Raw genomic sequence first — 27,725 nt, 5'->3', positions numbered from 1 at the left:
GAAAAGACAGAAAAAGTCAACACAAACTCAATCTGTCGACCATGTGCACCAACAACAGCCTTGTTGATTCTCTCCTCATGTCTTGGGTTCGAGTCCCATCTGGGGTGACTGACAGCAGAGTGGCGCAGCGGCAGCGTGCTGGGCCCATAACCCAGAGGTCGATGGATCGAAACCATCCTCTGCTAAATCATTATGTGCTGTTGGCTTTAAAGACTCCAGTCATTGAAAAGACAGAAAAGGTCAACACAAACTCTATCTGTCGACCATGTGCACCAACCGCAGACTTGTTGATTTTCTCCTCATGTCTTGGGTTCGAGTCCCATCTGGGGTGACTGACAGCAGAGTGGCGCAGCGGAAGCGTGCTGGGCCCATAACCCATAGGTCGATGGATCGAAACCATCCTCTGCTAACTCATTATGTCCTGTTGGCTTTAAAGACTCCAGTCATTGCGTCAGTCCTTTTGTCTTGGGTTCCCCATGGTTTCATGGCTTTGTTGTGACATGTTTGCTCCCTATTGATGTCCCCGTACACATTGTCTACATCGTCGCTCTACGGGTAGAGTATCGGAAGCCCCAGTGGCCTAATGGATAAGGCACTGGCCTCCTAAGCCAGGGATTGTGGGTTCGAGTCCCATCTGGGGTGACTGACAGCAGAGTGGCGCAGCGGAAGTGTGCTGGGCCCATAACCCAGAGGTCGATGGATCGAAACCATCCTCTGCTAACTCATTATGTCCTGTTGGCTTTAAAGACTCCAGTCATTGAAAAGACCGAAAAGGTCAACACAAAGTCTATCTGTAGACCATGTGCACCAACAACAGCCTTGTTGCTTCTCTCTTCTTGTCTTGGGTTCGAGTCCCATCTGGGCTGACTGACAGCAGAGTGGCGCAGCGGAAGCGTGCTGGGCCCATAACCCAGAGGTCGATGGATCGAAACCATCCTCTGCTAAATCATTATGTCCTGTTGGCTTTAAAGACTCCAGTCATTGAAAAGACAGAAAAGGTCAACACAAACTCTATCCGTCGACCATGTGCACCAACCGCAGACTTGTTGATTCTCTCCTCATGTCTTGGGTTCGAGTCCCATCTGGGGTGACTGACAGCAGAGTGGCGCAGCGGAAGTGTGCTGGGCCCATAACCCAGAGGTCGATGGATCGAAACCATCCTCTGCTAACTCATTATGTCCTGTTGGCTTTAAAGACTCCAGTCATTGAAAAGACCGAAAAGGTCAACACAAAGTCTATCTGTAGACCATGTGCACCAACAACAGCCTTGTTGCTTCTCTCTTCTTGTCTTGGGTTCGAGTCCCATCTGGGCTGACTGACAGCAGAGTGGCGCAGCGGAAGCGTGCTGGGCCCATAACCCAGAGGTCGATGGATCGAAACCATCCTCTGCTAAATCATTATGTCCTGTTGGCTTTAAAGACTCCAGTCATTGAAAAGACAGAAAAGGTCAACACAAACTCTATCCGTCGACCATGTGCACCAACCGCAGACTTGTTGATTCTCTCCTCATGTCTTGGGTTCGAGTCCCATCTGGGGTGACTGACAGCAGAGTGGCGCAGCGGAAGCGTGCTGGGCCCATAACCCAGAGGTCGATGGATCGAAACCATCCTCTACTAACTCATTATGTCCTGTTGGCTTTAAAGTCTCCAGTCATTGAAAAGACAGAAAAGATCAACACAAAGTCTATCTGTAGACCATGTGCACCAACAACAGCCTTGTTGCGTCAGTCCTTTTGTCTTGGGTTCCCCATGGTTTCATGGCTTTGTTGTGACATGTTTGCTCCCTATTGATGTCCCCGTACACATTGTCTACATCGTCGCTCTACGGGTAGAGTATCGGAAGCCCCAGTGGCCTAATGGATAAGGCACTGGCCTCCTAAGCCAATCTCTGGTGACTGACAGCAGAGTGGCGCAGCGGAAGCATGCTGGGCCCATAATCCAGAGGTCGATGGATCGAAACCATCCTCTGCTAACTCATTATGTCCTGTTGGTTTTAAGTCTCCAGTCATTGAAAAGACAGAAAAGATCAACACAAAGTCTATCTGTAGACCATGTGCACCAACAACAGCCTTGTTGCGTCAGTCCTTTTGTCTTGGGTTCCCCATGGTTTCATGGCTTTGTTGTGACATGTTTGCTCCCTATTGATGTCCCCGTACACATTGTCTACATCGTCGCTCTACGGGTAGAGTATCGGAAGCCCCAGTGGCCTAATGGATAAGGCACTGGCCTCCTAAGCCAATCTCTGGTGACTGACAGCAGAGTGGCGCAGCGGAAGCGTGCTGGGCCCATAACCCAGAGGTCGATGGATCGAAACCATCCTCTGCTAAATCATTATGTCCTGTTGGCTTTAAAGACTCCAGTCATTGAAAAGACAGAAAAGGTCAACACAAACTCTATCTGTCGACCATGTGCACCAACCGCAGACTTGTTGATTCTCTCCTCATGTCTTGGGTTCGAGTCCCATCTGGGGTGACTGACAGCAGAGTGGCGCAGCGGAAGCGTGCTGGGCCCATAACCCAGAGGTCGATGGATCGAAACCATCCTCTGCTAACTCATTATGTCCTCTTGGCTTTAAAGACTCCAGTCATTGCGTCAGTCCTTTTGTCTTGGGTTCCCCATGGTTTCATGGCTTTGTTGTGACATGTTTGCTCCTAATTGATGTCCCCGTACACATTGTCTACATCGTCGCTCTACGGGTAGAGTATTGGAAGCCCCAGTGGCCTAATGGATAAGGCCTCCTAAGCCAGGGATTGTGGGTTCGAGTCCCATCTGGGGTGACTGACAGCAGAGTGGCGCAGCGGAAGCGTACTGGGCTCATAACCCAGAGGTCGATGGATCGAAACCATCCTCTGCTACCTCACCAACCGCAGACTTGTTGATTCTCTCCTCATGTCTTGGGTTCGAGTCCCATCTGGAGTGACTGACAGCAGAGTGGCGCAGCGGAAGCGTGCTGGGCCCATAACCCAGAGGTCGATGGATCGAAACCATCCTCTGCTAAATCATTATGTCCTGTTGGCTTTAAAGACTCCAGTCATTGAAAGGACAGAAAAGGTCAACGCAAAGTCTATCTGTAGACCATGTGCACCAACAACAGCCTTGTTGCTTCTCTCCTCTTGTCTTGGGTTCGAGTCCCCGGGAGCGTGCTGGGCCCATAACCCAGAGGTCGATGGATCGAAACCATCCTCTGCTAACTCATTATGTCCTGTTGGCTTTAAAGACTCCAGTCATTGAAAAGACAGAAAAGGTCAACGCAAAGTCTATCTGTAGACCATGTGCACCAACAACAGCCTTGTTGCTTCTCTCCTCTTGTCTTGGGTTCGAGTCCCCGGGAGCGTGCTGGGCCCATAACCCAGAGGTCGATGGATCGAAACCATCCTCTGCTAAATCATTATGTCCTGTTGGCTTTAAAGACTCCAGTCATTGAAAAGACAGAAAAGGTCAACACAAACTCTATCCGTCGACCATGTGCACCAACCGCAGACTTGTTGATTCTCTCCTCATGTCTTGGGTTCGAGTCCCATCTCGGGTGACTGACAGCAGAGTGGCGCAGCGGAAGCGTGCTGGGCCCATAACCCAGAGGTCGATGGATCGAAACCATCCTCTGCTAACTCATTATGTCCTGTTGGCTTTAAAGACTCCAGTCATTGCGTCAGTCCTTTTGTCTTGGGTTCCCCATGGTTTCATGGCTTTGTTGTGACATGTTTGCTCCCTATTGATGTCCCCGTACACATTGTCTACATCGTCGCTCTACGGGTAGAGTATCGGAAGCCCCAGTGGCCTAATGGATAAGGCACTGGCCTCCTAAGCCAGGGATTGTGGGTTCGAGTCCCATCTGGGGTGACTGACAGCAGAGTGGCGCAGCGGAAGTGTGCTGGGCCCATAACCCAGAGGTCGATGGATTGAAACCATCCTCTGCTAACTCATTATATCCTGTTGGCTTTAAAGACTCCAGTCATTGAAAAGACAGAAAATGTCAACACAAAGTCTATCTGTAGACCATGTGCACCAACAACAGCCTTGTTGCTTCTCTCCTCTTGTCTTGGGTTCGAGTCCCATCTGGGGTGACTGACAGCAGAGTGGCGCAGCGGAAGCGTGCTGGGCCCATAACCGAGAGGTCAATGGATCGAAACCATCCTCTGCTAAATCATTATGTCCTGTTGGCTTTAAAGACTCCAGTCATCGCGTCAGTCCTTTTGTCTTGGGTTCCCCATGGTTTCATGGCTTTGTTGTGACATGTTTGCTCCCTATTGATGTCCCCGTACACATTGTCTACATCGTCGCTCTACGGGTAGAGTATCGGAACCCCCCAGTGGCCTAATGGATAAGGCACTAGCCTCCTAAGCCAGGGATTGTGGGTTCGAGTCCCATCTGGGGTGACTGACAGCAGAGTGGCGCAGCGGAAGCGTGCTGGGCCCATAACCCAGAGGTCGATGGATCGAAACCATCCTCTGCTAACTCATTATGTCCTGTTGGCTTTAAAGACTCCAGTCATTGAAAAGACAGAAAGGGTCAACACAAAGTCTATCTGTAGACCATGTGCACCAACAACAGCCTTGTTGCTTCTCTCCTCTTGTCTTGGGTTCGAGTCCCATCTGGGGTGACTGACAGCAGAGTGGCGCAGCGGAAGCGTGCTGGGCCCATAACCCAGAGGTCGATGGATCGAAACCATCCTCTGCTAACTCATTATGTCCTGTTGGCTTTAAAGACTCCAGTCATTGCGTCAGTCCTTTTGTCTTGGGTTCCCCATGGTTTCATGGCTTTGTTGTGACATGTTTGCTCCCTATTGATGTCCCCATACACATTGTCTAGATCGTCGCTCTACGGGTAGAGTATCGGAAGCCCCAGTGGCCTAATGGATAAGGCACTGGCCTCCTAAGCCAGGGATTGTGGGTTCGAGTCCCATCTGGGGTGACTGACAGCAGAGTGGCGCAGCGGAAGCGTGCTGGGCCCATAACCCAGAGGTCGATGGATCGAAACCATCCTCTGCTAACTCATTATATCCTGTTGGCTTTAAAGACTCCAGTCATTGAAAAGACAGAAAAGGTCAACACAAAGTCTATCTGTAGATCATGTGCACCAACAACAGCCTTGTTGCTTCTCTCCTCTTGTCTTGGGTTCGAGTCCCCGGGAGCGTGCTGGGCCCATAACCCAGAGGTCGATGGATCGAAACCATCCTCTGCTAAATCATTATGTCCTGTTGGCTTTAAAGACTCCAGTCATTGAAAAGACAGAAAAGGTCAACACAAACTCTATCCGTCGACCATGTGCACCAACCGCAGACTTGTTGATTCTCCCCTCATGTCTTGGGTTCGAGTCCCATCTCGGGTGACTGACAGCAGAGTGGCGCAGCGGAAGCGTGCTGGGCCCATAACCCAGAGGTCGATGGATCGAAACCATCCTCTGCTAAATCATTATATCCTGTTGGCTTTAAAGACTCCAGTCATTGAAAAGACAGAAAAGGTCAACACAAAGTCTATCTGTAGACCATGTGCACCAACAACAGCCTTGTTGCTTCTCTCCTCTTGTCTTGAGTTCGAGTCCCATCTGGGGTGACTGACAGCAGAGTGGCGCAGCGGAAGCGTGCTGGGCCCATAACCCAGAGGTCGATGGATCGAAACCATCCTCTGCTAACTCATTATATCCTGTTGGCTTTAAAGACTCCAGTCATTGAAAAGACAGAAAAGGTCAACACAAAGTCTATCTGTAGATCATGTGCACCAACAACAGCCTTGTTGCTTCTCTCCTCTTGTCTTGGGTTCGAGTCCCATCTGGACTGACTGACAGCAGAGTGGCGCAGCGGAAGCGTGCTGGGCCCATAACCCAGAGGTCGATGGATCGAAACCATCCTCTGCTAAATCATTATGTCCTGTTGGCTTTAAAGACTCCAGTCATTGAAAAGACTGAAAAGGTCAACACAAAGTCTATCTGTAGACCATGTGCACCAACAACAGCCTTGTTGCTTCTCTCCTCTTGTCTTGAGTTCGAGTCCCATCTGGGGTGACTGACAGCAGAGTGGCGCAGCGGAAGCGTGCTGGGCCCATAACCCAGAGGTCGATGGATCGAAACCATCCTCTGCTAACTCATTATATCCTGTTGGCTTTAAAGACTCCAGTCATTGAAAAGACAGAAAAGGTCAACACAAAGTCTATCTGTAGACCATGTGCACCAACAACAGCCTTGTTGCTTCTCTCCTCTTGTCTTGGGTTCGAGTCCCATCTGGACTGACTGACAGCAGAGTGGCGCAGCGGAAGCGTGCTGGGCCCATAACCCAGAGGTCGATGGATCGAAACCATCCTCTGCTAAATCATTATGTCCTGTTGGCTTTAAAGACTCCAGTCATTGAAAAGACAGAAAAGGTCAACACAAACTCTATCTGTCGACCATGTGCACCAACCGCAGACTTGTTGCTTCTCTCCTCATGTCTTGGGTTCGAGTCCCATCTGGGGTGACTGACAGCAGAGTGGCGCAGCGGAAGCGTGCTGGGCCCATAACCCAGAGGTCGATGGATCGAAACCATCCTCTGCTAACTCATTATGTCCTGTTGGCTTTAAAGACTCCAGTCATCGCGTCAGTCCTTTTGTCTTGGGTTCCCCATGGTTTCATGGCTTTGTTGTGACATGTTTGCTCCCTATTGATGTCCCCGTACACATTGTCTACATCGTCGCTCTACGGGTAGAGTATCGGAAGCCCCAGTGGCCTAATGGATAAGGCACTGGCCTCCTAAGCCAGGGATTGTGGGTTCGAGTCCCATCTGGGGTGACTGACAGCAGAGTGGGCCCATAACCCAGAGGTCGATGGATCGAAACCATCCTCTGCTAAATCATTATGTCCTGTTGGCTTTAAAGACTCCAGTCATTGAAAAGACAGAAAAGGTCAACACAAAGTCTATCTGTCGACCATGTGCACCAACAACAGCCTTGTTGCTTCTCTGCTCTTGTCTTGGGTTCGAGTCCCATCTGGGGTGACTGACAGCAGAGTGGCGTAGCGGAAGCGTGCTGTTGGCTGGTTGGCCTTAAAGACATCGGTTACTGCAGAGACAGCAAAGGTTTACAGAGTGAACCAACCTCTGCTCACAACATTTTACTGGCACTAGTTTCCTATACCGCCTTTGAACTGATGTAGTGACCATTTTTTTCTCTGAATGGGTCAATGAGTGTAAATGATTTGGAGGTCACAAACCTAATCCTGACCTCATTTTAACACTCATGTTGATGGTGGCTGTTTTATTTCCGTGATTAGTGGCTACCTCGTCTTTGTCTTTTTATGTTTTTTGGCGGCTGGCAAAATCCAAGCTAGCTAATTACTGCCACCCAATGGTATCGAGTGTGTCATTGATGTCTTTTTTTTAATAGGAAAAGTTTTGCTCACTTGTTGTTGCTTGGGAACAGGGCCATGCAGAGACCTTTAGAGGGGCAGGTGTTCAAATTTAAAAAGGATCACATGGAACAAAACTTCAAAACATCATACATATACATAAGGTACAGCATAATCTGTCAAATTGTAGCAACCCATTTTCAAACAGAATGTAACATGTAATCTTACAAACAAATCACACTATACTATATCACCTTTAAAAAAAAACAGTTAAAACGAATTTGCGTTAACGGGTGTTTGTATATAGTCAGCTCCCTCAAGTAGGATGACGTAAATTAGCTGCCAGCTAGCAGTAACACTAGCATACTTAAAATTACAATTAGGCTATATATTCTCTAAAATGGTGAACAGAAATACGATATGCCATGACAAAAGAAATTAACTAATACAAACACAAACAAGACGCCTATCATACTTTTTACCTCAAGGAACACACTGTGGTTAGCTGGTGGTTAAGGCCTGATGTTACAATGCTCACATAATACAGCTACAAACCCCACTTACCTGCAGTAAAGTTCTCTCTTTTTAGAGCAACATGAAATCCCAAATCACTGTTATTTCTCCCGCTGCTTCCCTCCCTGGTCGCAGCTGCAACTCCGTTACTAACTTTACCTTTCGGGCACGTAATCATGTGACTGACGGGAGACAGGACATGTTATTATTTAGAGCTAAATTATAATTAATTGTGAAATGGCAGGCCTTCACAAACAACTTGGGGACATGATAGACCTTGGCTGGGCCAATAAGGCAGAGGTCATTGGATCAAAACCATCGTCTAATAGTCGGTTTTAACTGTCAGCAAGATGTCCTTGATCACATCTCCCACTTCATGTATAGATCTGATACTGTCAACTGATGTGTAGCTTCATTTTCTTATTTCAAAGCTTTTGTCAGCACAGGTTTATAAATTTTTTTTAAGTTTAGATGTTCACTTGTTTTCAGTATTCTCATTTATCAGAGGAAAAGACAGAGGACAAGTGACAGAGGAGGCACAAGAGACAGGCGTCTTGTTGTCTGGTAAGGTTTGATCCTCAGAAGATGAAAATCGGTTTTCAGTACGGAGAGGATATTAACTCCTCTGAGATCCCTGAACGTGGCCTCTGTGTTTATTGATAAAACTTGGTTTCACTCTCAGAAACAAATACAGCCTCTTAACCTCTGAGGTTCTTCACAGCACTTTCTCTGTCTGCTTCAAGTAACAGGAAGACAGTTCAGTTTACTCCACCGGGGAAAGAAGACTTTGATGATGACGTGTATTTAAATAAAACAGTGCATAAGCAGTGTATTTTCTATAAACTTTGGCCTCTGCCCTCCTATTCATTTTCTCAGTATGACACACAAGGGTGGTAACAGATAAGTGGTTACTATTTATGAGGCCAATAACAGGGAGGGATTGATTATGACTAATATTACTTGAATCAATTAGAGAGCCTTTCTTTTCATTAATGACACAGCTGTAATATTGATTTTCTGGGACATGCAGTAAATGAAACATCTTTGCTAATTATATTTTAAAAACTGTACTTCGTATTTTTGGAATTTACTTAACTAGGAAGGTTTCTTGAAATCTTTTTTAGAGGGTTCTGGCAGAACTGCAACACAATTATGTTCCCAAAAGACAGCAAGGAAAGCATTCACTATGGGACAAAAGACGCAAGGAAACCAGAAAATACATTTAAAACATATTTTTCCAAACAAAATTGTTTAACTTTCCCATTTCAGTAATTAAAATACCTGTGGCTTTTACATTTTTATGAGGAAAACTGTGAGAAGTCGGAGTTGTCAATTATTGTAATAAACCACAAAAAACACACACTGGTTGCTTAGTTTTTATGTTGGATTACAAATATATACATTATATATACTGTATATAGACTACACTGTCAATCCCAACACAATCCTATCACACAAATGAAGGATTGTTACACTTGTTGAATCACTTGCTTACTTCACATTATATCCAAAGTCATTCTTCACATTACAGTCACATGGACTGTGATTTTAAGACCATATGGTGAACACATTGTTTCATTGTAATTGGTACATTCTTGAAAAGCCCTCTTTAAAACTGTGTGGAGGTGAAAGGTACAGTGTACACTTCTCTAAAAGTGAAAGAAAATAAAAACAAACAAAAGAAAAAGTGGGATGGGAATTGCATATTTTTCTACACAGTAACCTACAGTAAGACAACGCTGCTATTGTTGCTTAATCCAAAACAAACAGGTAAGACTGAGCCTGTGACGTAATTATGAAAACACTACCCAATTCCCATCTACCGGTACTTATATTTTTATCTTATTCTGCACTCTCACTCTGGAGACTGAGTACCTTTATTTTTTTACATTCAAAGTTATTATATCCCAACTAAGTTATTGCAGAACACTTGATGGACAAGACACTGGCCTCCTTAACCAAGGAATCCTATCGGGTGTGACTGAAGTGGAAGAATCCTGGTACCATAACTCAGAGGACGAAAGATCAAAACCTATCCTGTGACGACTGTTTTTACTGGCAGCTGATTGCCATTCAAGTATGCCTTAAACCAACATTCAGGTGTCCCTCCAAACATTAAAACAGGTTTTTCTTGCTGTAATCATTCATCCTATTCATGATGATCATTTGAGGATCCTGTCCAAATAAAATGTTGATGATATGAAGCTGTAGCCATGGGAGCTAGTAAAATAAACTGGGTATCTTCCATAATCACAGTCATTTTAGTAAGAATTTCCTTACTTTCTGTGTCATAACAGACAGTCCTGTTCAGCTGCAGCAGAAGAATAGTAACAGAAAAGGAATTTGGGATTAAAAAAGACAGTAACTTTGAAATATATTAACCTTGTTTGGCTAATTTGGATGGCTAAAACTTTTAAATTTTGACTGTTGTTTGGGACAGAAATTGTCCTATTAAACCTATTCTGTACTTTATGGTAAAACAACTGGCACATGTTTTGCTGTGCAGATGAGACCATGATGAATGGATGCATTTATTTATTTAATTTATTTATTGATATTTGAGCCCAGTCCTTGAGTGCACCTGAATATCGTTGTATGTGGTTGTACAATGACAATAAAGAATCATAAATCTTAAATCTTAATTAAATACATCATGACAGAGAGGTCAATATTAGTGCAAATTGGGGAACAATTACATTTATTGTTTAAAAATGAAAATATATGGAAAGTGCACACATATACACACTGTTAAGATGTAAATTACTTTCTTTTGAAAATAAAAGGGAAAAAAAGAAGTTGTGATGGTTCTGTCTGCCACCTTAAAAATTGGACTGTTACCTTAAGAAGTTATTCCTGTCTTCTTGTTACAGTAAGATTATACAGTAGTATTGTTTTATAAGCACCAGGCGAGTCGTAGGTTCAACATTCAGTCACATTTGGGTTGATTTCCTTAGAAGAGATGACAATACATTATACAACCGTTAAAATATCTTGAAATCTATTTTACACTTGTTATATGAAGTGACATGTAAAAGCATTAATGTGCCTGCAGAAACAGTTTAAATCTCTTGAACCAGTTCGGCAAAATAGATACATGATTATCTTTTCCTGAGGATATATTTTTTTAAAGATTGTGCTCACAGACAATCATATAGAAAATAAATTTTTTAATTGAATTCCTAAATTAGAAAAAAGAAAAAAGAATAAAACTAATTCAAACATTTTTTTTCCTTATAGTATATCTACAGTATGGTTTGACATGAAAGCAGGACACAGCATACCTCCAGAGGCCTGGGCAGGGTGCTGAGGCATCTCTGAACAGCATGATGGACTGATGGGAAGAGACATGAGCTGGGTAGACTATCCGGTATACAACCCTGAGTCTGGAGCTGGAATAAAACTCTCTCTGTGGAAACCAAGAATACCGTAGCTTCAAAAACTCTATGTTCTGCTTAAACAGTATTTACTTGATGCATTCTGCAGTGCATTATTATACATACAGTATATGTATTATCCTGTCTAATTGCATGTTGTTGTTCTCTGTTGTAGAGCTGTGTTTGATGATGTTGCTGTGATGTCTTTAAAATGAAGTGTGATAGTTTCCTAATTGACAGAAATTATGTTTTTATGTCGAAAAAAGATAAAGACTTAGCCCAGGTTGGATAATAACTACATATACAGGAAAAATGAGAAAGGGAAACATTTCAAACAGAGCTACGATATGGGAGGAGTGGTCTGACCTGTGGTAACAGTAACAGAAAAACCTCCACACACACACATCATGTATAAACTATTGTGTGATTGTCAGTGATCTGTGGAAATAGTAGGACACACTCTCAAATGCACGCACACACTCCAGCATTGGAAAAACACAGCATGGGTGTATGAGTGAGTGAACAAATGGGTGTGAGACAAAGACACAGAGCCACACTATGAGATAAATGAGTATGAAACATGAAACTGACCTGGGCACGCTGCCAGATACACACTGACTCCCTGGACTCCCAAGTCCTCTACAACCTGTTGAATAGCACACACCCCACACAAATGGACACACACGCACACACACACACACACACACACACATCATATTCAAGCACGTGTAGACTATGAAGCTGGTGAATGAATATTCTTCTTTTATCATTAAGGACATAGAGGAGGAAGAGATAAAGTCATATCAGTAAAAGGGTGCGTATCACATTTCATTATATAATATGCAATTACTGGACATCTCATCTAGCCTTACATAATAATTAGTTGGATATGTCTCTGGTCAGCAGAAACAAGTCAATGTGGGGACAGTCAATCACTGAAGCAGTTTTCATGACTAAAAAAAAACCTCAATTGGAAGGTTTTGATCTGAAAATGTATTTTAAGTTTGAAATCAACCTGTACTGCTGTTCACGTCTTAAAAGATCAAATTAAACTGAAAAAATATCTTCATCTTACAGGCCCTATTATTTATCCACACTTCTTGTTTTTTCTTAACAACTCCATGGAAGAGTTGCATAAGATGTCATTAACTCAATGACTCACTGAATTTACAACAGTATGGTTTTTGCCCGAGTCACATCATAAAACCAAGTGCAGTTGCAGCCACTGACATTGTCTCCACTCTGGATTAAAAAAAAGATATTTGCTACTCTCTTTATTAACTTCTCAAAAGCATCTGATATTGCTGATCATTAAATCCAATTTAACAAACATATAGTCTTCAGTCTAGATGACGCTCAGTTGGGAAAACTCAGACTGTTGTTGCTGATATTGGTGAATCAAGCCCACTACTATGTACAATATACTTCAACATCCATTTTTATGCAAATCATACTTTGTTATATAAATCTGGCTCCTGTCCAACTCAGACTCAGTCTCAGTCTTCCTTTTATGCTTGCCACTCACTACTTCTTAATCATAGACTTGTTTGAAATACAGATAAGATAAAGTACATGCTATTCTCCACATCTATCACATGATTGCTTTTGAAAAATGGTACCCACATTACTCCTGTTGAGTCATACAAATATTTGACAGCAGACTGTCATTCAAGATATTTGACTCAAGCATTTAAAATTAATTTAGGCTTTCTGTATTGAACTAAAGGACTAAACATTGAAACTATTGTTCAGTCAAGTTTTATGCCCTCGCTGAATGACAGAGTTATTCTTGACACAATACCTCATCATCACTTTAGCAGTTACACCCTGTTAGTCACAATGAATTACACTTCACTAATAACAGTTTTCTTGCTCCTCATTTCACAAGGGTGGATGAGTGTAAAGTAAATATCACTGTTATGTGATTTGTGGTTGTCTAGCCGTATTTGTGTGGTTGTGTCGTAATTTGCTGGTTGTGTGGTTGTCTGACTGAATGTTTATTATTCAAGTGTTTTTATATGGTATTAGTGATGCTGAGTTTTCAAATAAATGAATCATGACATGCCATGAGAGATAATATGCGTGTTAACCTCCTGGTTTGGATGACAGAGAAAAAAATGTAATTAAGGACAGACGCCATTGACAGACATAAAGAGCACTACCTACAGAAAGTTAATCAACAGAAAATTCCCTATTATCGTAACTCATTGTTTGATTGACAGATGATCTTTGGGAAGTTTAATGCAGAATCACCAAAATAATGAGTGCCAAGCAGCAAAATAAAGGTAAAAGAATGAAAATCAATGTGAAGATGAGTTTACACATTGCGCTCCAGACAGCTCTTTTTTTTCTCACCTTGCAAAGTGCTGTCATGGCCACAGAGTCCACGAAATTGACAGAACTGATATCCAGAACCAAGCAATGAGTGTGTGTCAGTAACTGGGCTGAGGAGGAGGGAGAGGAGGAAGAGGTATGGACTCCAGTTGGGTTCTCCTTCTGATCACGACTCACTGTCTGGATGTTGATTGAAAAAATTGTGGAAAATACATTAAGAATTTCTTCAAACATCCTTGAGAGATTTTCCTTTTCTAACTTAAGGAATCACAAGCACAAAAATCAGCCATGCACACACACACATGCCACCTGAATATACACACCTTGTATATTGTACAAAGCAGCTGGCAGCAATGCAGCTTGTAAAAATATATCCAGATATTTGGACTCCACATGGAAGGAATGCAGCCTTGTTTACTCTCTGAATTACAATTACAAGCCCATTTCTCAATCTTGGACTGTTGCACTCAAAATCATTTCATCTCATCCTCTCCTTCTTTCTAATAGCCTAATCTGTATTCATTTCACAATGCTCTTTTTATGTGTGTGTATGTGTGCATATGTGTGAGTGTGCAGCATTTGTTGGCACCTCTCTGATCTCTGTGAAGATCAGCTCAGAGTTGGCAAAGTAAATTGGACTGGAACAGGAGAGTATAGTCATGCCAGGAACTTGCATCGCCTGTTAAAAACACACACATACACACGTTTAATGAATTACATGCTCAATGTTAAAAAAAATAACTTTAAAGCATGTCCCATCTTTATGTGACAACTTAGCACAATAGTGACTGTCCGGACAGAGGGTCAAAATTTGCAACAGTAATCTGGTTCACTTACTGTAACTGTGTTGTGCTTGTGTTTCTTCTAACAGGCATACTAACTCACTCCATTTTGCTATAAATTGTATTTTTATCCCTCACTTTTTAAAGACTACGTCATCTTCCATTTGTGTGAATTCCTTTTGTTGCTATGACAAATACTTTATTTTCAATGGTTTTTAAAACTGTGACCTAGATACTTAGAGACTTGGACTTAGAGATGCTGCCCATCTCATGATTGGGGTATTTTATTGTAGCCTGATAACAAAAATCAAAACAGACGAATAATGATGAATCATTGTCAGCTACTGTTCAACCCATATTTGTTTCCACCAAGCAAACTGTGTATGTGCTGTTGAGTTAGTGCCAACCTATAAAGGATCTACTGCATTTGGGCAAAACAAAGCTTGGCTGTTTTATTTATTGATGAACACGGACCAAACTAATCTGCTTCTACAGTGTACGATCAAAGAAAGAAAAAAAAGAAAGAATAGGGTCATGTATACAAGATGAATTAATAATGGGGGACTTTTACTACACACCCCATTATGAATGCACGATGTGTACTTGACAAAATGCACAGAGGGGAGTTGTGCTTCAGCCACCAGTGTAACAGACTGAAGAGAGAATGAAGTGGAGGGAACAGAGAGAGCAAGACATTGACAGGAATCCACTGATGCTCTGAGCTCAGGCAGATTGCCTTTGGTGACAGTTTGGTGTTTTGATGGGTGACAGATGGAGGTTTTCAGCCAGGGATTTATTTTTAGCGTGTTTTGGCTGCATGACAGCTGCACCATTCAGAGTACCTCATTACGTTTATAAAAAAAACTGACCTTCAGCGGAGAATTTGGTGTTAATGAGTGTTGCTGCACATGTTGAGAATGCAGTGATCTAATGGTTTCCTGCAGTTTCTAAAACCAATTTATGTACAGAGTGAAAGTACAGTGAAATACTTTGGCAATCTCAAGTCATTCCAACATTTTCAAACATAAAACTTTAAGATCTATTTTGATTGTCATATTTTTTTCCATTAATAACTGGCACTTATTCAGACTGACATTGATCTACATCTTGCACATTGGTACCCATCTAGTGCTTGCCATGCTGATTTGCATTTGCATTTCAAATGCTGTGATCCGGTTGAAAGCAGGGTGTGTTTCATATGCATACAAGACAGGCTGTGGAGAATCCATTATTGACTGTGTTTCACACTGATGACATTTTAGATATGCAAGTCCAGAGCCTGCAATAGCAGCAATTATGTAAGGTCAGTGTGAGTCAGTCCTTTGCATATTGGAGGTGAATAATGGTCTGCTGGTCAATTACGAACCATTAGATTCATGAACCATTACACAGATAATTATACAGGCAGGCTCCATATTAGATATAAGTATGAAAGCAGTCATTTGTTTCACTATAAATGTAGTATTATTGTGATGTAGCATAGTATTTTTTAAACTTGCTTTCAAGTTTCAAGTCCAAAAGTAAAACTAATGGGATAAAATGTCAAATATCTCGAGCAACTTCTGTGAATTCTCTGCCACATGTCTCTGACACTTATTTGAACAAGTTCTGTAAACAGTTTGGTAGCTCAGCTGCAGAGGAACATTATGACAGGAAAGTGGAGACAGAAAAAGTTCAAAGTGAGCTAGTTGTAAAAAAATGACAATATGGTGGTGATTTCAAATAGAGAGTTGAATGTTTTAAAGTTGTAACAACACTGCCTTCTTTATAATTCAGTAATTGTTTAACCAAGTGAGAAACAACTTAATTCAAGGAATAGTACTACAGTTTGGGGAAATATGTTTGTTTGCTTTCTTGCCAGAGTTAGATAAGGTCAATACCACTGTCATGCTTGTATGGTTAGTTAGCTAAGCTTAGCAGAAAGACTGGAAACAGGGGGAAACAGTTAGCCTGGCTCTGTTCAAAGGCAACAAAATCCACCCATCTAAAGCTCACTAATTAATAGGTCATACCTTATTTGTTTCATCTGTAAACACAAAAAAGGTGTGTTACATACATGTGGTAACTAATTATTGAACTGACATAATTCCTGGACTTTTGTCCTCAGCGGAAATGGTGACGTAACATGTACATTACATCTTTGTTTGTGCAGATTTAACAAACAAGACATGGTAATTGCAAAATTTAGAGATGCTGGTGGGTGGATTTTTGGACAGAGCCCAGCTAGCTATGTCCCTCTGTCCCTCTGTTTACAGTCTTATATTTAGCATACAGACATGAGAGTGGTGGCTGGTGGAGAAAAATATAAACTCTAAATACATAAGGAAACAGTCAGAGAAGAGTTCAGATAAAAAACCTATGGGCTCTTAATTAGATACTGACTTAGTTCTTGGTTTGTGCTCATGGACAGAAATCGCTGCTGTCAGCTAATTAAAAGTTTTTAAAAATTAGCCTCTTCTTCAAATGAATTAAATGCATCTTCGGAAAGTTTTCATATCATTAAATCCAGACAAAAGTAATTGTAAGTTAATGAACACAGAACAAAGATGGCAGATGATGACAAGAAGTTTGAGTGTTCAAAGTCTTTGGTTGGACTGTGTTTGCTCTTTCATGTAATTTCCTAATGATCTTAGGCCTCATCTCAATTGATCTCAACCAAACTTTATCAAACTGTTTGAGGTTCAAGAGCTTTTTTGTGAGAGTTGTGAGACAGATTGAGTGTACCTCAGTGTAGAGTCCCACATCTCTGTAACAGTCTGTACCAGGAATACGACCCAAAACAACAGTGGAGGAGCTGGGAGATGAGGACAAGATGAAAGACAGGAGAGATACAGAGGGGAATATTAATGAGAATGCAAGTCTGCCTGGGAGACAAGTGAGAGGAGGGAAAGAGATACAAAAGTTTTAAGATGTATGAAAAAAATGTATAAATAAATGACGACAAGACAAATCAACTCAGTCTTTGACTCAGTAAAGACTCTTTGTATTTTAAATGAAAATCATAAAAGAACAACAAAAAGGAACACTCTCACCCTTGTGTTACCCTAATAGTCTCTTTATACAAGTAAACAAGAAAACATATTGTATGATTGGAAACAATAATCATTAAATGCAGCATTTTATAAACTGCTGTTAAATTTGTTCTATTGTGTCTCAAAAATACAGTCAAAGTTTCACAATCTCCTTTGCATTTAACTGCAAAGATCATTATGTCTTTGTTGTACTTTACAAAACATTTTTTCACCTATTATGTATTTATTACAATTGTACAAAGTAAAAATAGTTAACTTCAACTTAAAGTTCAATGATCTCTTGTTTTGTGCCACCAAACAATGCGTCTTTATGATGTACAGTATAAATGTGAATGATACATTGTCAGACATGTCATGTTATTCAAAAGTCTTTTGAATTAATTAAATATCAATGTAACGGTTGAGTTTCTAATTTAACAGGCCCCACAGTAAATGATCGTTGATTTAAAAGTTGTCTGTTTTCCACTTGTATTCTCATTTTATTTTATCTTGTCTGTTAGTTTTTCCCACATTTTTAATATATGGTACCTCAGTTGGAAGCCCACTGGCTGGGAAATGATATTATTTCCAAGTTAGAAAGTATTATCAGCTTAGTGTGGTTGATGGGGGACAATTCACAGTTCATTTGTGCAGGATATTTCCTGTGAAATCAGACCCTTGTCTGATTTTGATGATAATTAGAATTTCTCAAATGCAGTAATGATTTCTTAATGTAAAATGTTCCATGTAGCACAAGTAAAATATCCAGTACTTACTGTTGTGTCCTGTAGATGAATATGACCAGAGAGAAGACAGCTGCCACGGCCAGACCCAAGTCCAGATTAAAGACCAGGGTAGAAATCAATGATGTGACCCACACCAGCTAGAGGAGAGATTGGAGGAGAGATGAAAGGTGCAGGATCAAGAGGGGATTTTTGTTCTGTGTTATGAGCTTGAATAATGATAAACTACAATGATGTGTGTGTGTGTGTGCGTGTGCGTGTGTGTGTGTGTGACCCACCAGGTCTAATCTGTCAGACTTCCAGAGCACACACACATCTTTGATCTGAACCACTATCCCCTGCAGGTTCACTGCGATGATCACTGCCAACACTGCCTGGAACACAGAGTAAAACATCTTCACTGATAAGCTCTATAATTCATGATGGTGGTTTATTTGAAGCCATATTTTCATAAGAACTGTCAACGCAAACTTTGTTGTACAGTCTCTTCTGTATATTGTTTTTTGTTTTTTTTCTTGTGCACTGTGTGACAATAACCTTGCAGAGGTGTGGTGATGCTAGAGGTTCTCACCTCATGACTTGTAGATTTGCTTATGACTATAGAAAGAGAATGGTAGATCACCATTCAAGTTTTTTACAATTCAACAGTATTAAAAACTTCAAGAATGACACATTCATATCTTTGGGAGCCCTAACCCTCAGAACATGCGAGGCCTTGTTTAACAACTTTTATGGGAAACATATATGATATTTGTTATCACAGACTCACTTTACCTTTGGCAACTGCTCAAAGAGATGACCAATCTCCAACAAAATGGTTAGAATCACCAGAGCTGATACCAAACCTGCCATCTAAGAAAGTAGATAAAAACACCACAGAGGGAAAAAAGGACTAATGAGAAATATGGACAATATAAATAGAAAAAGAAAAAGAAAAAGAAAAAGACATCTTCAACATTGTTTAAAGACAAAGGTGACTTTTGGGTTTAATGGGATACCTGTGATTTGACACCGATACTATCCTGGACCATACTGCGAGAGAAGGAGCAGCTGACAGCGAAGCACTGGAACAATCCTCCTACGGTGTTACACAGACCCAGAGCCAGCAGGTCCTGAAGCAGCGACAGACCCAAGGAATTTGAAAGGTTATCATGTTTTCATCTGTTCAACTCCAAAATAATATCTTAGGATTAGATCTTATTATAAAAATATTGTTCTGAGATTTGAATGGGTTAAATGAAAATGGTCTTCAGTGGTAATTTATAAGGTTCATAGATTTTTGGTAATGGTACTGTTAAATTTAGAGCTTAATAAGCCAAAAGCCTGAAAATGTAATCAAGAACTTGTTATAAATCTTGAGTAGTAAGTTTGGTACTTCAAGTGCAGGGTATCAACTCTGATACATTGTTAGCAACTTTCTTCTCACTGAAATCAATTTGTAGAAATAAGCGTCACTCTTCCCAATTAATTCATACTTGACAAGCCCTGCACAACATGTTTGATTAGTTCTGTATGGATGTCATCTAACCAGAGCTTGTTGTTCTTGTTTGTCCTTCATTTACATATGCTCCAATCTTGAGGGGCTCACATTATGTGACACATCCCAATTGAACATTTTGCCTCGCTCTACTGGTTTGACTGAAATATCTCTGCAGCATCTTTCTTTCAGTGAAGCTACAAATGGAATTCATCTGGCTCATAGAACCTTTGGTGAGGAAAAGTCAGACCCACTTTTAACCATCAAGCTGCTTTGCACCACTTGATCACTGCTGAGAACAGAGCCGTGGCCCTGCATCATTATTTCTTTATTAGGGTTATTAATTGGCAGAATTCTCTGGACACTCCCTTCAATCTTGAGGCATTCTTTTTATAAAACATCTATCTATCTCTATCGGCAATCAGTAATAACTGCAATAACACAGACATAGATACAGCTCACATTTAATTCCCACAAGGTCCAAGTACAATTTTAACATGAGTAAGCTATATTGTACTGGAGCAACACTGTAGACATGTTGTTATTTACTGGCAATTCTAGATGCACTATGCACTATATATTACACTAGTCACATGGTAAGCTAACAGTATATTGCTGCATGTAGTTTACTGAAATGTTTTTTTTAAGAAGCAGTGCCTAAGGAGTATCTTGCTCAAGAGCATGTCAACAGAGAAAGTGCTTAACAACATAAGCACAAAAATAACTCATTTACTTTAAAATTGGGCTCACACTGGATTATTTCTGTGTGAAAGGATGATTTACTTCAAGTCTAAACTCATCTTAAACTCTCTTTACACATTTTATGAATCAGTTGTGATAGGATTTATATTTTTTGGTTTTTTTGTTTAAGTTTGTACTTTGTTTAAAACGGTTTAGATGTTTTAAATGATTATGTATCTGTATAACAATAATACGAACTTTTCTACATCTTTTTTTTTTAGCAATCGTTCAAAAAGCAGATTTTATAACAAACGTGAAAGAGTTAAAACTACTGTGAATTTACCTGACTGGAGTCCACGGGGTAGCCATGTTTGTGGGAAAACACTGAGCCCATGGCTGAAAGGAAACTGAAGCCAACCAGAGCGACAGACAGAGCTGGAATGAACAGCTCTCTGGCCTGCGACAACGATGGAAGAACTGGGGGAGACAGACTGGAGAAGAGGAGGAGGAGGAAAGAAAGAAAGGTTGAAATAAGTAATAATCTAAAAATAATGATCACCAACCATTTAAATTGAGTGACTGAATTACTCACACATTACTCACTATGTCACAATATACTGTGAATAAAGTTAAAATATAAAGATTTACATATAAGTTAAATCTAAAAGCCTCAAAGCTATATCACTTCAAATATAAGGTGAACTAAGGTAAGGTAATAATCAACACAGTAGTTAAATGACAAGGAAAAACAGACAATGGCACAGTTCTACTGACCCACTGGGTATGTGTCCCACCACCTGGACTCTGTGCTGTCCAGTCAGATCCATCTGCACTGACAGGATCGTGCCGAGGACAATCTGTGAGAGAAAAACAATAGACGTGACATTTTCTGTGCAGAATGTCCAGTTTGGAAAAGAACTATATACAGTATTCTGCATCTAAATGTCAAATCAGTCAGTCTGCTTGTACACATGCACATGTACACAAAAACACGGTGTTAAGGTTGTCTTTTTAGATCCATGATTAACACTGTAACTTCACATACTTAAACAGATCATCACGTGAACCCACATATACATCTAAAAGATTTAAAGATGACCAATCAGATGTTTCTTTTCTAGTTTGTGGGTGTTTGGTTTGGGTTCTTTCCATCACTCTATGCACCAAGCTCAGTGTCAATGTTGGCAAGTTTGCCTTTGCCCTTTTTTCAGGATGTGTTTCATTCAGCATCTTAGTTAACCGTACTCTTTAAGGGTATAATATGGGTTGGAGGTTGATATATATATATATATATATATATATTGCTCATCTATGTGGTTTATGGCATACGATTACTATTATGACACTTAAACAAGGTAAAATAAGAATCAATGTGTTTTTGTTACCTTAGAATAAGCTCTTTATGTTTACAAAGGGAGCAGGTCAATTTCCATGGAGCCCACCATGTTGCTACAGTAGCCCAGAATGGACAAACCAAACACTGGCTCTGGAGAGGGCCTTTCATGTTTATTGAGAGTTTTGCAGTCACCGTAAGTTCTCCTACATGCTTGGGAGGGGAGGGAGAGGGGATGGGTATGCAGTTGATTGCAATGTGCAGCCTCACCACTGATATCACCAAATCCTATGGAATGGTCTTTTAATTTTTTTGTAATTTATTTTTGGAATAACAAAATAAAATTGCTTTCAATTTTTAAGTAACTCTTGCAAGTATCCTTATAAGTTTTTATATCAATTGAAATGTATGTTTTTTATTCTATTTTAGGCTTTTAGTTACAGTTAATTAAAGTAACTCACTGTGAGATACTACATTGTATATAGTAAATAAAATAACTGATAAGCAGAAAAAAATAAATAATATAAAAAGAATAATGTAAAAAAAAAACCCCAAAAAACATCAAAAGACAGAATGATGATTAATCAGTGACCAGGTGCAGAAATGTATTGTATGTAGGGACTCTGGAGATATCAACAGATTTTTATATAATTATGAGTCATTTGTCAGCTCATCACTGTGGCATCTGTCCATCTGGGTACATCTTATGGGCATGAGTCTACTGTGTGTGTGTGTGTGTGTGTGTGTGTGTGTGTGTGTGTGTGTGTGTGTGTGTGTGTGCATGTGTGCATGTGTGCGTGTGTGTGTGTGTGTGTGTGTGTGTGTGTGTGTGTGTGTGCATGTGTGTGTGTGTGTGTGTGTGTGTGTGTGTATCTGTCTCTCTGTGTGTTTGTTAGTTTGTATCTCTCACCAGTATAAGTTCCCATGGTATAGCGACAGGCAGCTGCTTCTTAAAGCGCTCATTCAGCATCTTGCCTCCGATGAGTATCACCATAGAAACCAAGGAGACTGACAGAGTTCCTGGTACAGTGCTGGTTACTCCATACAGAAGATCCTTTAAAGTCTGGAAGAACACACACACACACACACACACACACACACACACACACACACACACACACACACACACACACACACACAGTTTTTGTATGTCTTGTAAAACCATACACACATCAACAAGTAACAATTACCATACATATTTTTAAATGACTTTAGCAAAGTGTGTACACTCATTTATCAACTCTTAACAGAATATTTTCTCATGCTCTGAGGCAACTTCCCTGTCAGATATGTCTAGACACTCTTTTCTTTAAACCGCTCCAGTGCACAATAGGTTATGGTCCAGTGATGCCAGAAGAAAACCACCATTGACAAACATGACCCGCCTTGACACTTTCCAAACTCAGCCTACACCTTGATATGCTGTTCATGGAGTGGTGACAAGGTTCATGTTTGGGAAAATTTGATGCCAAGCTTGAATTTTCCCTGTAATGCCAAGACTAAGAAGAAAATTGCTAATATACACAACCCCAGCAGTCAGAAAGGGAGCTTTTTCCAAGATTATTAGAATCTTTGAGTTATGAGATAACAGACACAATTAGGATCCACATAAGCCCAGCCTGGCAATTCATAACCTCACAGCACCTCCCATGAAAATAATGCAGGACACATACAGAGATTATGTCCACCTGACATCCAGTTTGATCAAACTGCCACAGATCATTATTATCATCAACATGTGGTCTGAATGTCTCATCTACAGATGACCCCAGGTAACCCCAGTTGTACCTGAGGACAATGCTGAGGCCACAGCAACTTCTCAGGCAGGCACTCCGGTTGAGATGTTACATAACACATTTCAACTTCCACTGCTAAGCTCTATAATATCTCAATCAGCTTCTCATTACTCTTTGATCTACCAAATTCCAAGCACATGTGATTATTATATAATAATGTTAATAATATTCTACTTACTGTATATATAGGTATTTTTTTCTGCTCTTGGTGCAGTTACAGGTTAGGGTCAGCTATTATGTCTACTATTCTATTTTACTACAACTTTATTTTAAGTATGCATATTGCAGATAGTCCACCCCCTCTGTTTGTAAGCATCTGTTTCTTACACAGGTGGCGTATTTTATCAGGCTTTCTGAACAACTAAAACATGGTTGCAACATTTTTGGTCTATATCTTATGCTAAAATTTTATTTTCTATTAGTGTTTTAACATATTAAGGACTAAAACAATCTCTTGTTAACATTCAAAAACAGTTAATACCCAATACATTGTGAGAGTGGTAATTTTTGAATGCCAACCAAATGTTTTTTCTTTGTGTACTGATGCCAAAATTCGACCATCCAGTACAGTATTGGATATGCATTAAGCTTAAAGAATAGGAGACAGAAAGTGGCTTTCCATATGAAGTGGACCCCTTTGAGGAAACTCACTTAATTCCAGAAGCTGAAGGATTGGAGGCTATCTGAGAGAGGACTTCAGCTCTTTTTTCTTGAACCTTGAGGTCAGCCACATAAAAGTCATACAGGAGCTTGTATAGCTTCAAAGTCTTGCCTGAGGACACTTATGCAGTGTGAAATCTTGCTTACATGAGTGTGTGTATTGCGTGTGTGTGTGTATTGCGTATGTGTGTGTGTGCGTGTGCATTACTACAGTCTTTCAACTGACCCAAGCTGAAGCCAGCAGTCCAGTGTATCTCTGTGCAGGTATTCCAGTCATCAGTGGCAGCTGAAGGGCGATCACATGCAGGCCTGCTGCTGTGGTGTAGCCTCTAATAAGAGGATCGGACAACCAGCGACACACACCACCGCCACGCAGCAGGTAAAGCAGGAGCTGAGGGAACACACACATATGCACACACAGCCTTAAATTACAGATTTTTGGCATGGTGCATGGTTTATACAGAGTATTTTCATTATTTCATTTAAGTGACCTGTCATGCTTTTATGACACCATGTGTTGTAGTATTGTGTGCATACCCAAAGCCTGGTATGTCATATTCGCCTGTGCTGTAGAGCTCCATTTCTCCAAAAACTATTAAAAACACGTTGATGATCCACACTGTTGCACTGGGTGATATTCTTGTGACTATGTACTACATGGTACATTGTAAATAACATGAGTATAAAGTCAAGAGGTAGTTGTAGCACAACATGCAACTCTGTAAACAGAAGTGCATTCCTGCACATGTGAAGTTGCATACGCCTTACACAGAATTTCTCGAGAATAAAATCTTTATCGCTGTTATTAGTCTTTGGAGCCATTTCTGAACAAACTGACATGCCTAAACTGTTAGTGGTGAAGCAACTAATAATGTGATTTAATTTGTTAGTAATTATATATGTTAGTAGTTTTTGGACAACAACAGAGGTCTACAGCACAAAGGAACACAATATATCAGGCTTTGGATATGCACACAATACTTGTAAGTATGATGAGTTCATTGTTGGTTTGGCTCTGCCTATGAGAGTTGTTAACAATAAGAAAAATATAGAAAATGATTAGCCATATCCTTTAGCCTGCGTGTCAATATGATTTCCTAATACTTACCAGAAGGCATTTCAATAGGTATAACACTATTGGAGACAGTTTTATATGTGGGAGAGTGAGCAATGACTAAAGAGAAAGTGGCAGTTTTAGGAAAAGTGAAAATCCAACAGATGTGGCTGTTTTCCACTCTGGTCATTGTTGCCAATGTGTACTGTAGAAATTGGTATCTCTTGATTTCTCATGTCTCCCTGTATAGTTGTTGTTACACAAGGGCAACATGCCTGTCAATACAGAGAGGTTTAAATTCATGGCAATGTAGGAGGTGAGATGGGGATCACCCACTTCTCTCTGTACTGTACCTGTGACATCAACTGGCAAGGGGAACCTGCATGCAGAGGATTGGGCATGGTGTAATAACATAAAATTCCCATACATTATAGAGGAATAAAAATATATACCAAACAACAAAATGAACATCATTGTTTTAAAACATTTTAGGGCAGATATTTTCTTTAATACCTCAAGTTGACCTGTCATGAAGAAGGGTACAAAAGCAACAATGCAGTTTGAGTGTTTTAGAGAACACAGCATGTTGTGTATGCACAACAATAGAGGTACAATGATGAAACCAATTGTGATGCTTAAGCGAAAGTCTACTGGGAAATTCTCTTCTTCTGCTCATCTCCATAATGGAGTCAGAGGTCAGAGGTCAGAGGTCAACAGCACAGCGGTGAGTGAGTGCTTATGCATACTATTTACCAATGTATTGTCTGTTGTGCATGTGTGTGTACCTGTATGAGGCCACAAAGGAAGGTGAGTTGCACAGCCACATTCACTTTGGCTGCTTCCACATCAACCTGACTCTCTTCAATGCCGTTGCTTAGCAACTCCACGTTAGCTGTCACAGACCCAATCATGATGGCCAGGACGGCAAAAGTTCCTGTAACACATAAACAGACACACAAACAGTACAGAGGATCTTAACTCAGTAATGCAGTGTTGGGTTTAAGAGTATTTGGTAATCACACAGTGGTATGAATGCATACAAGTCTTACTAATGAGCGTTCCTTTTTACATGTAATTTTTTGTGGCTAATTTTTAAATGGTGTGGGATTTTTTAAAGATATTTTGTGCAATATTAAACCATATCTTCAGTAATACATTTTCAGAGGTGCCAATAAGCAAGGCATTGATCCTGGAAAGACTCTACACTGGATACTTTCTAGATATGGACATCATTTGATAGTCACCAATAGAGAGGTGTCTGGAAGTGCCGAATATGAAGTAGATGATCAGAGGATAGAGAGAGCTGTACAGACCAAACACTGGAGGAACTCCTGCCAACATGGCGTTGGCCATGCCTGGGGAAAAAAGGAAAAGGTGGAGATGAAAAGCCTGTCTTCAATGAACAGCTAGTGTATATTACTAAAAGCAAATTAAAAACATATTTCTTTTAAGAACTCAACTGCTCAGAAATGGCTGTGCATTTTTTTTAAAAACTCATCAGAGGATTATTGGAGGATTTCAGGGTCTCTGCACTCATGAAGCATTCTGTACTTTGAAAGGACGGCAGACACCTTAAGGTCAAGTTGTACAAGTTTCTCTGACAGGACCGACACCCTGATTGGCGATTTTACAAGAACTGCCAAATAATGGAAAATGATAGAAGAAGGAAAAAAGGAACATTTATCTATGCGCAGAAGCATGTACATTATATAGGATTGCATTGTTGAATTTCAGTTATAGGTGTGATGGTTCCGGAAAGAAACTTGCTTGCACCATTTGCTCAAAATGTCTTTGCCATGTCAGGTAAAAAAAAGATTTCATGAATGTTTGTCATGTTTTTGTCTTCAACATGTATACTGAAAATTATAACCTAAATCCTCAAAGAAATCAATTGGCTAAATTATGTGGAGAATATGATAAGAAGAGGTCAAATATACATGGCTCTATTCAGGCAATATGTGATTGTTATCTGTTGCTGCATCTTCACCCTGCGGCAGATGCATGATCCCAACACTGATTCCAGATACCACGTCTTTGATGGCGTTTTCTTTGATGGAGTAGTGAGGCAGCCATGACAGGACAGGAAGAAAGCCCAGTAGAATGCTCTTCAGCCTTGGACCAGAACACCTGGAAGAACACAAACACACATATACAAACACACACACATAAAGGGCTTCAGATAAAGGACCTAAATCATCTGTTAGCCCTAAAGTGTGGTAGAAGGCCCAAACTGACATGCAGCAACTCCGAAAACAAAACCTATCTTTTGACTCACCAACACTGTGTCTTCACCCTCTCCAAAAACGTCAGGGACTTCTTTTCTACCCGCTGCCCAAGGACATCCAGCTGTGTTTCGTCCAAGGCGACAGCAAGATAAGACTGCCTGTAGTGGGGAAGGCCATTTCGGTCAATGCTGTCCATCTAAAATCTAAAGTCTAAATGATTACTGGCAGATTAGCCAACTTTAACTTTGTTCTTGTTGGAACACAGGGTCTGTGTTTAATGCGTCTCGTGGACTTTTCTTTATGTGTCAAATATGTGAATGAAGTTACATGACAAAGCAGAAGAAGAGTAGTAGTGAATGTACAGATAAACAAGCGAGTCAGAGAGAGAGAGAGGCTGACCTATTCTGTATCAGCGCGAGGCCGCACGAG

General features: G+C 40.7%; 1 protein-coding gene and 5 non-coding genes across 6 annotated transcripts; 5 read left to right on the top strand and 1 right to left on the bottom strand.

Annotated features, from left to right (window-relative positions):
- Window positions 1-569: 569 nt before the first annotated feature.
- On the top strand, window positions 570-642 carry trnar-ccu (transfer RNA arginine (anticodon CCU)). Its single transcript has one exon. It is a non-coding gene; the product is annotated as a tRNA-Arg (tRNA).
- Window positions 643-2,650: 2,008 nt separating this feature from the next.
- Window positions 2,651-27,725, bottom strand: LOC128357560 (solute carrier family 26 member 6-like). The gene is made up of 18 exons (XM_053317924.1): window positions 27,347-27,725; window positions 27,059-27,198; window positions 26,316-26,426; window positions 25,857-26,005; window positions 24,244-24,408; window positions 22,472-22,624; window positions 21,003-21,085; window positions 20,572-20,719; window positions 19,069-19,182; window positions 18,845-18,922; window positions 18,349-18,444; window positions 18,104-18,210; window positions 17,041-17,110; window positions 14,124-14,213; window positions 13,556-13,714; window positions 11,792-11,846; window positions 6,906-7,027; window positions 2,651-2,689 (listed from the first exon to the last, which is right to left on the bottom strand). Exons 1-18 carry the CDS (start codon window positions 27,490-27,492, stop codon window positions 2,651-2,653), a joined length of 2,025 nt encoding a protein of 674 aa, XP_053173899.1. The 5' UTR covers window positions 27,493-27,725.
- trnam-cau (transfer RNA methionine (anticodon CAU)) lies at window positions 2,783-2,854 on the top strand. Its single transcript has one exon. It is a non-coding gene; the product is annotated as a tRNA-Met (tRNA).
- Window positions 3,767-3,839, top strand: trnar-ccu (transfer RNA arginine (anticodon CCU)). Its single transcript has one exon. It is a non-coding gene; the product is annotated as a tRNA-Arg (tRNA).
- On the top strand, window positions 4,838-4,910 carry trnar-ccu (transfer RNA arginine (anticodon CCU)). Its single transcript has one exon. It is a non-coding gene; the product is annotated as a tRNA-Arg (tRNA).
- On the top strand, window positions 6,686-6,758 carry trnar-ccu (transfer RNA arginine (anticodon CCU)). Its single transcript has one exon. It is a non-coding gene; the product is annotated as a tRNA-Arg (tRNA).

The sequence above is a fragment of the Scomber japonicus genome, chromosome 4, assembly GCF_027409825.1.
Source record: "Scomber japonicus isolate fScoJap1 chromosome 4, fScoJap1.pri, whole genome shotgun sequence".
Lineage (NCBI taxonomy): Eukaryota > Metazoa > Chordata > Actinopteri > Scombriformes > Scombridae > Scomber > Scomber japonicus.
The sequence above is the reverse complement of the archived record's forward strand: the minus strand, read 5'-3'. Positions and strand labels throughout refer to the sequence as shown.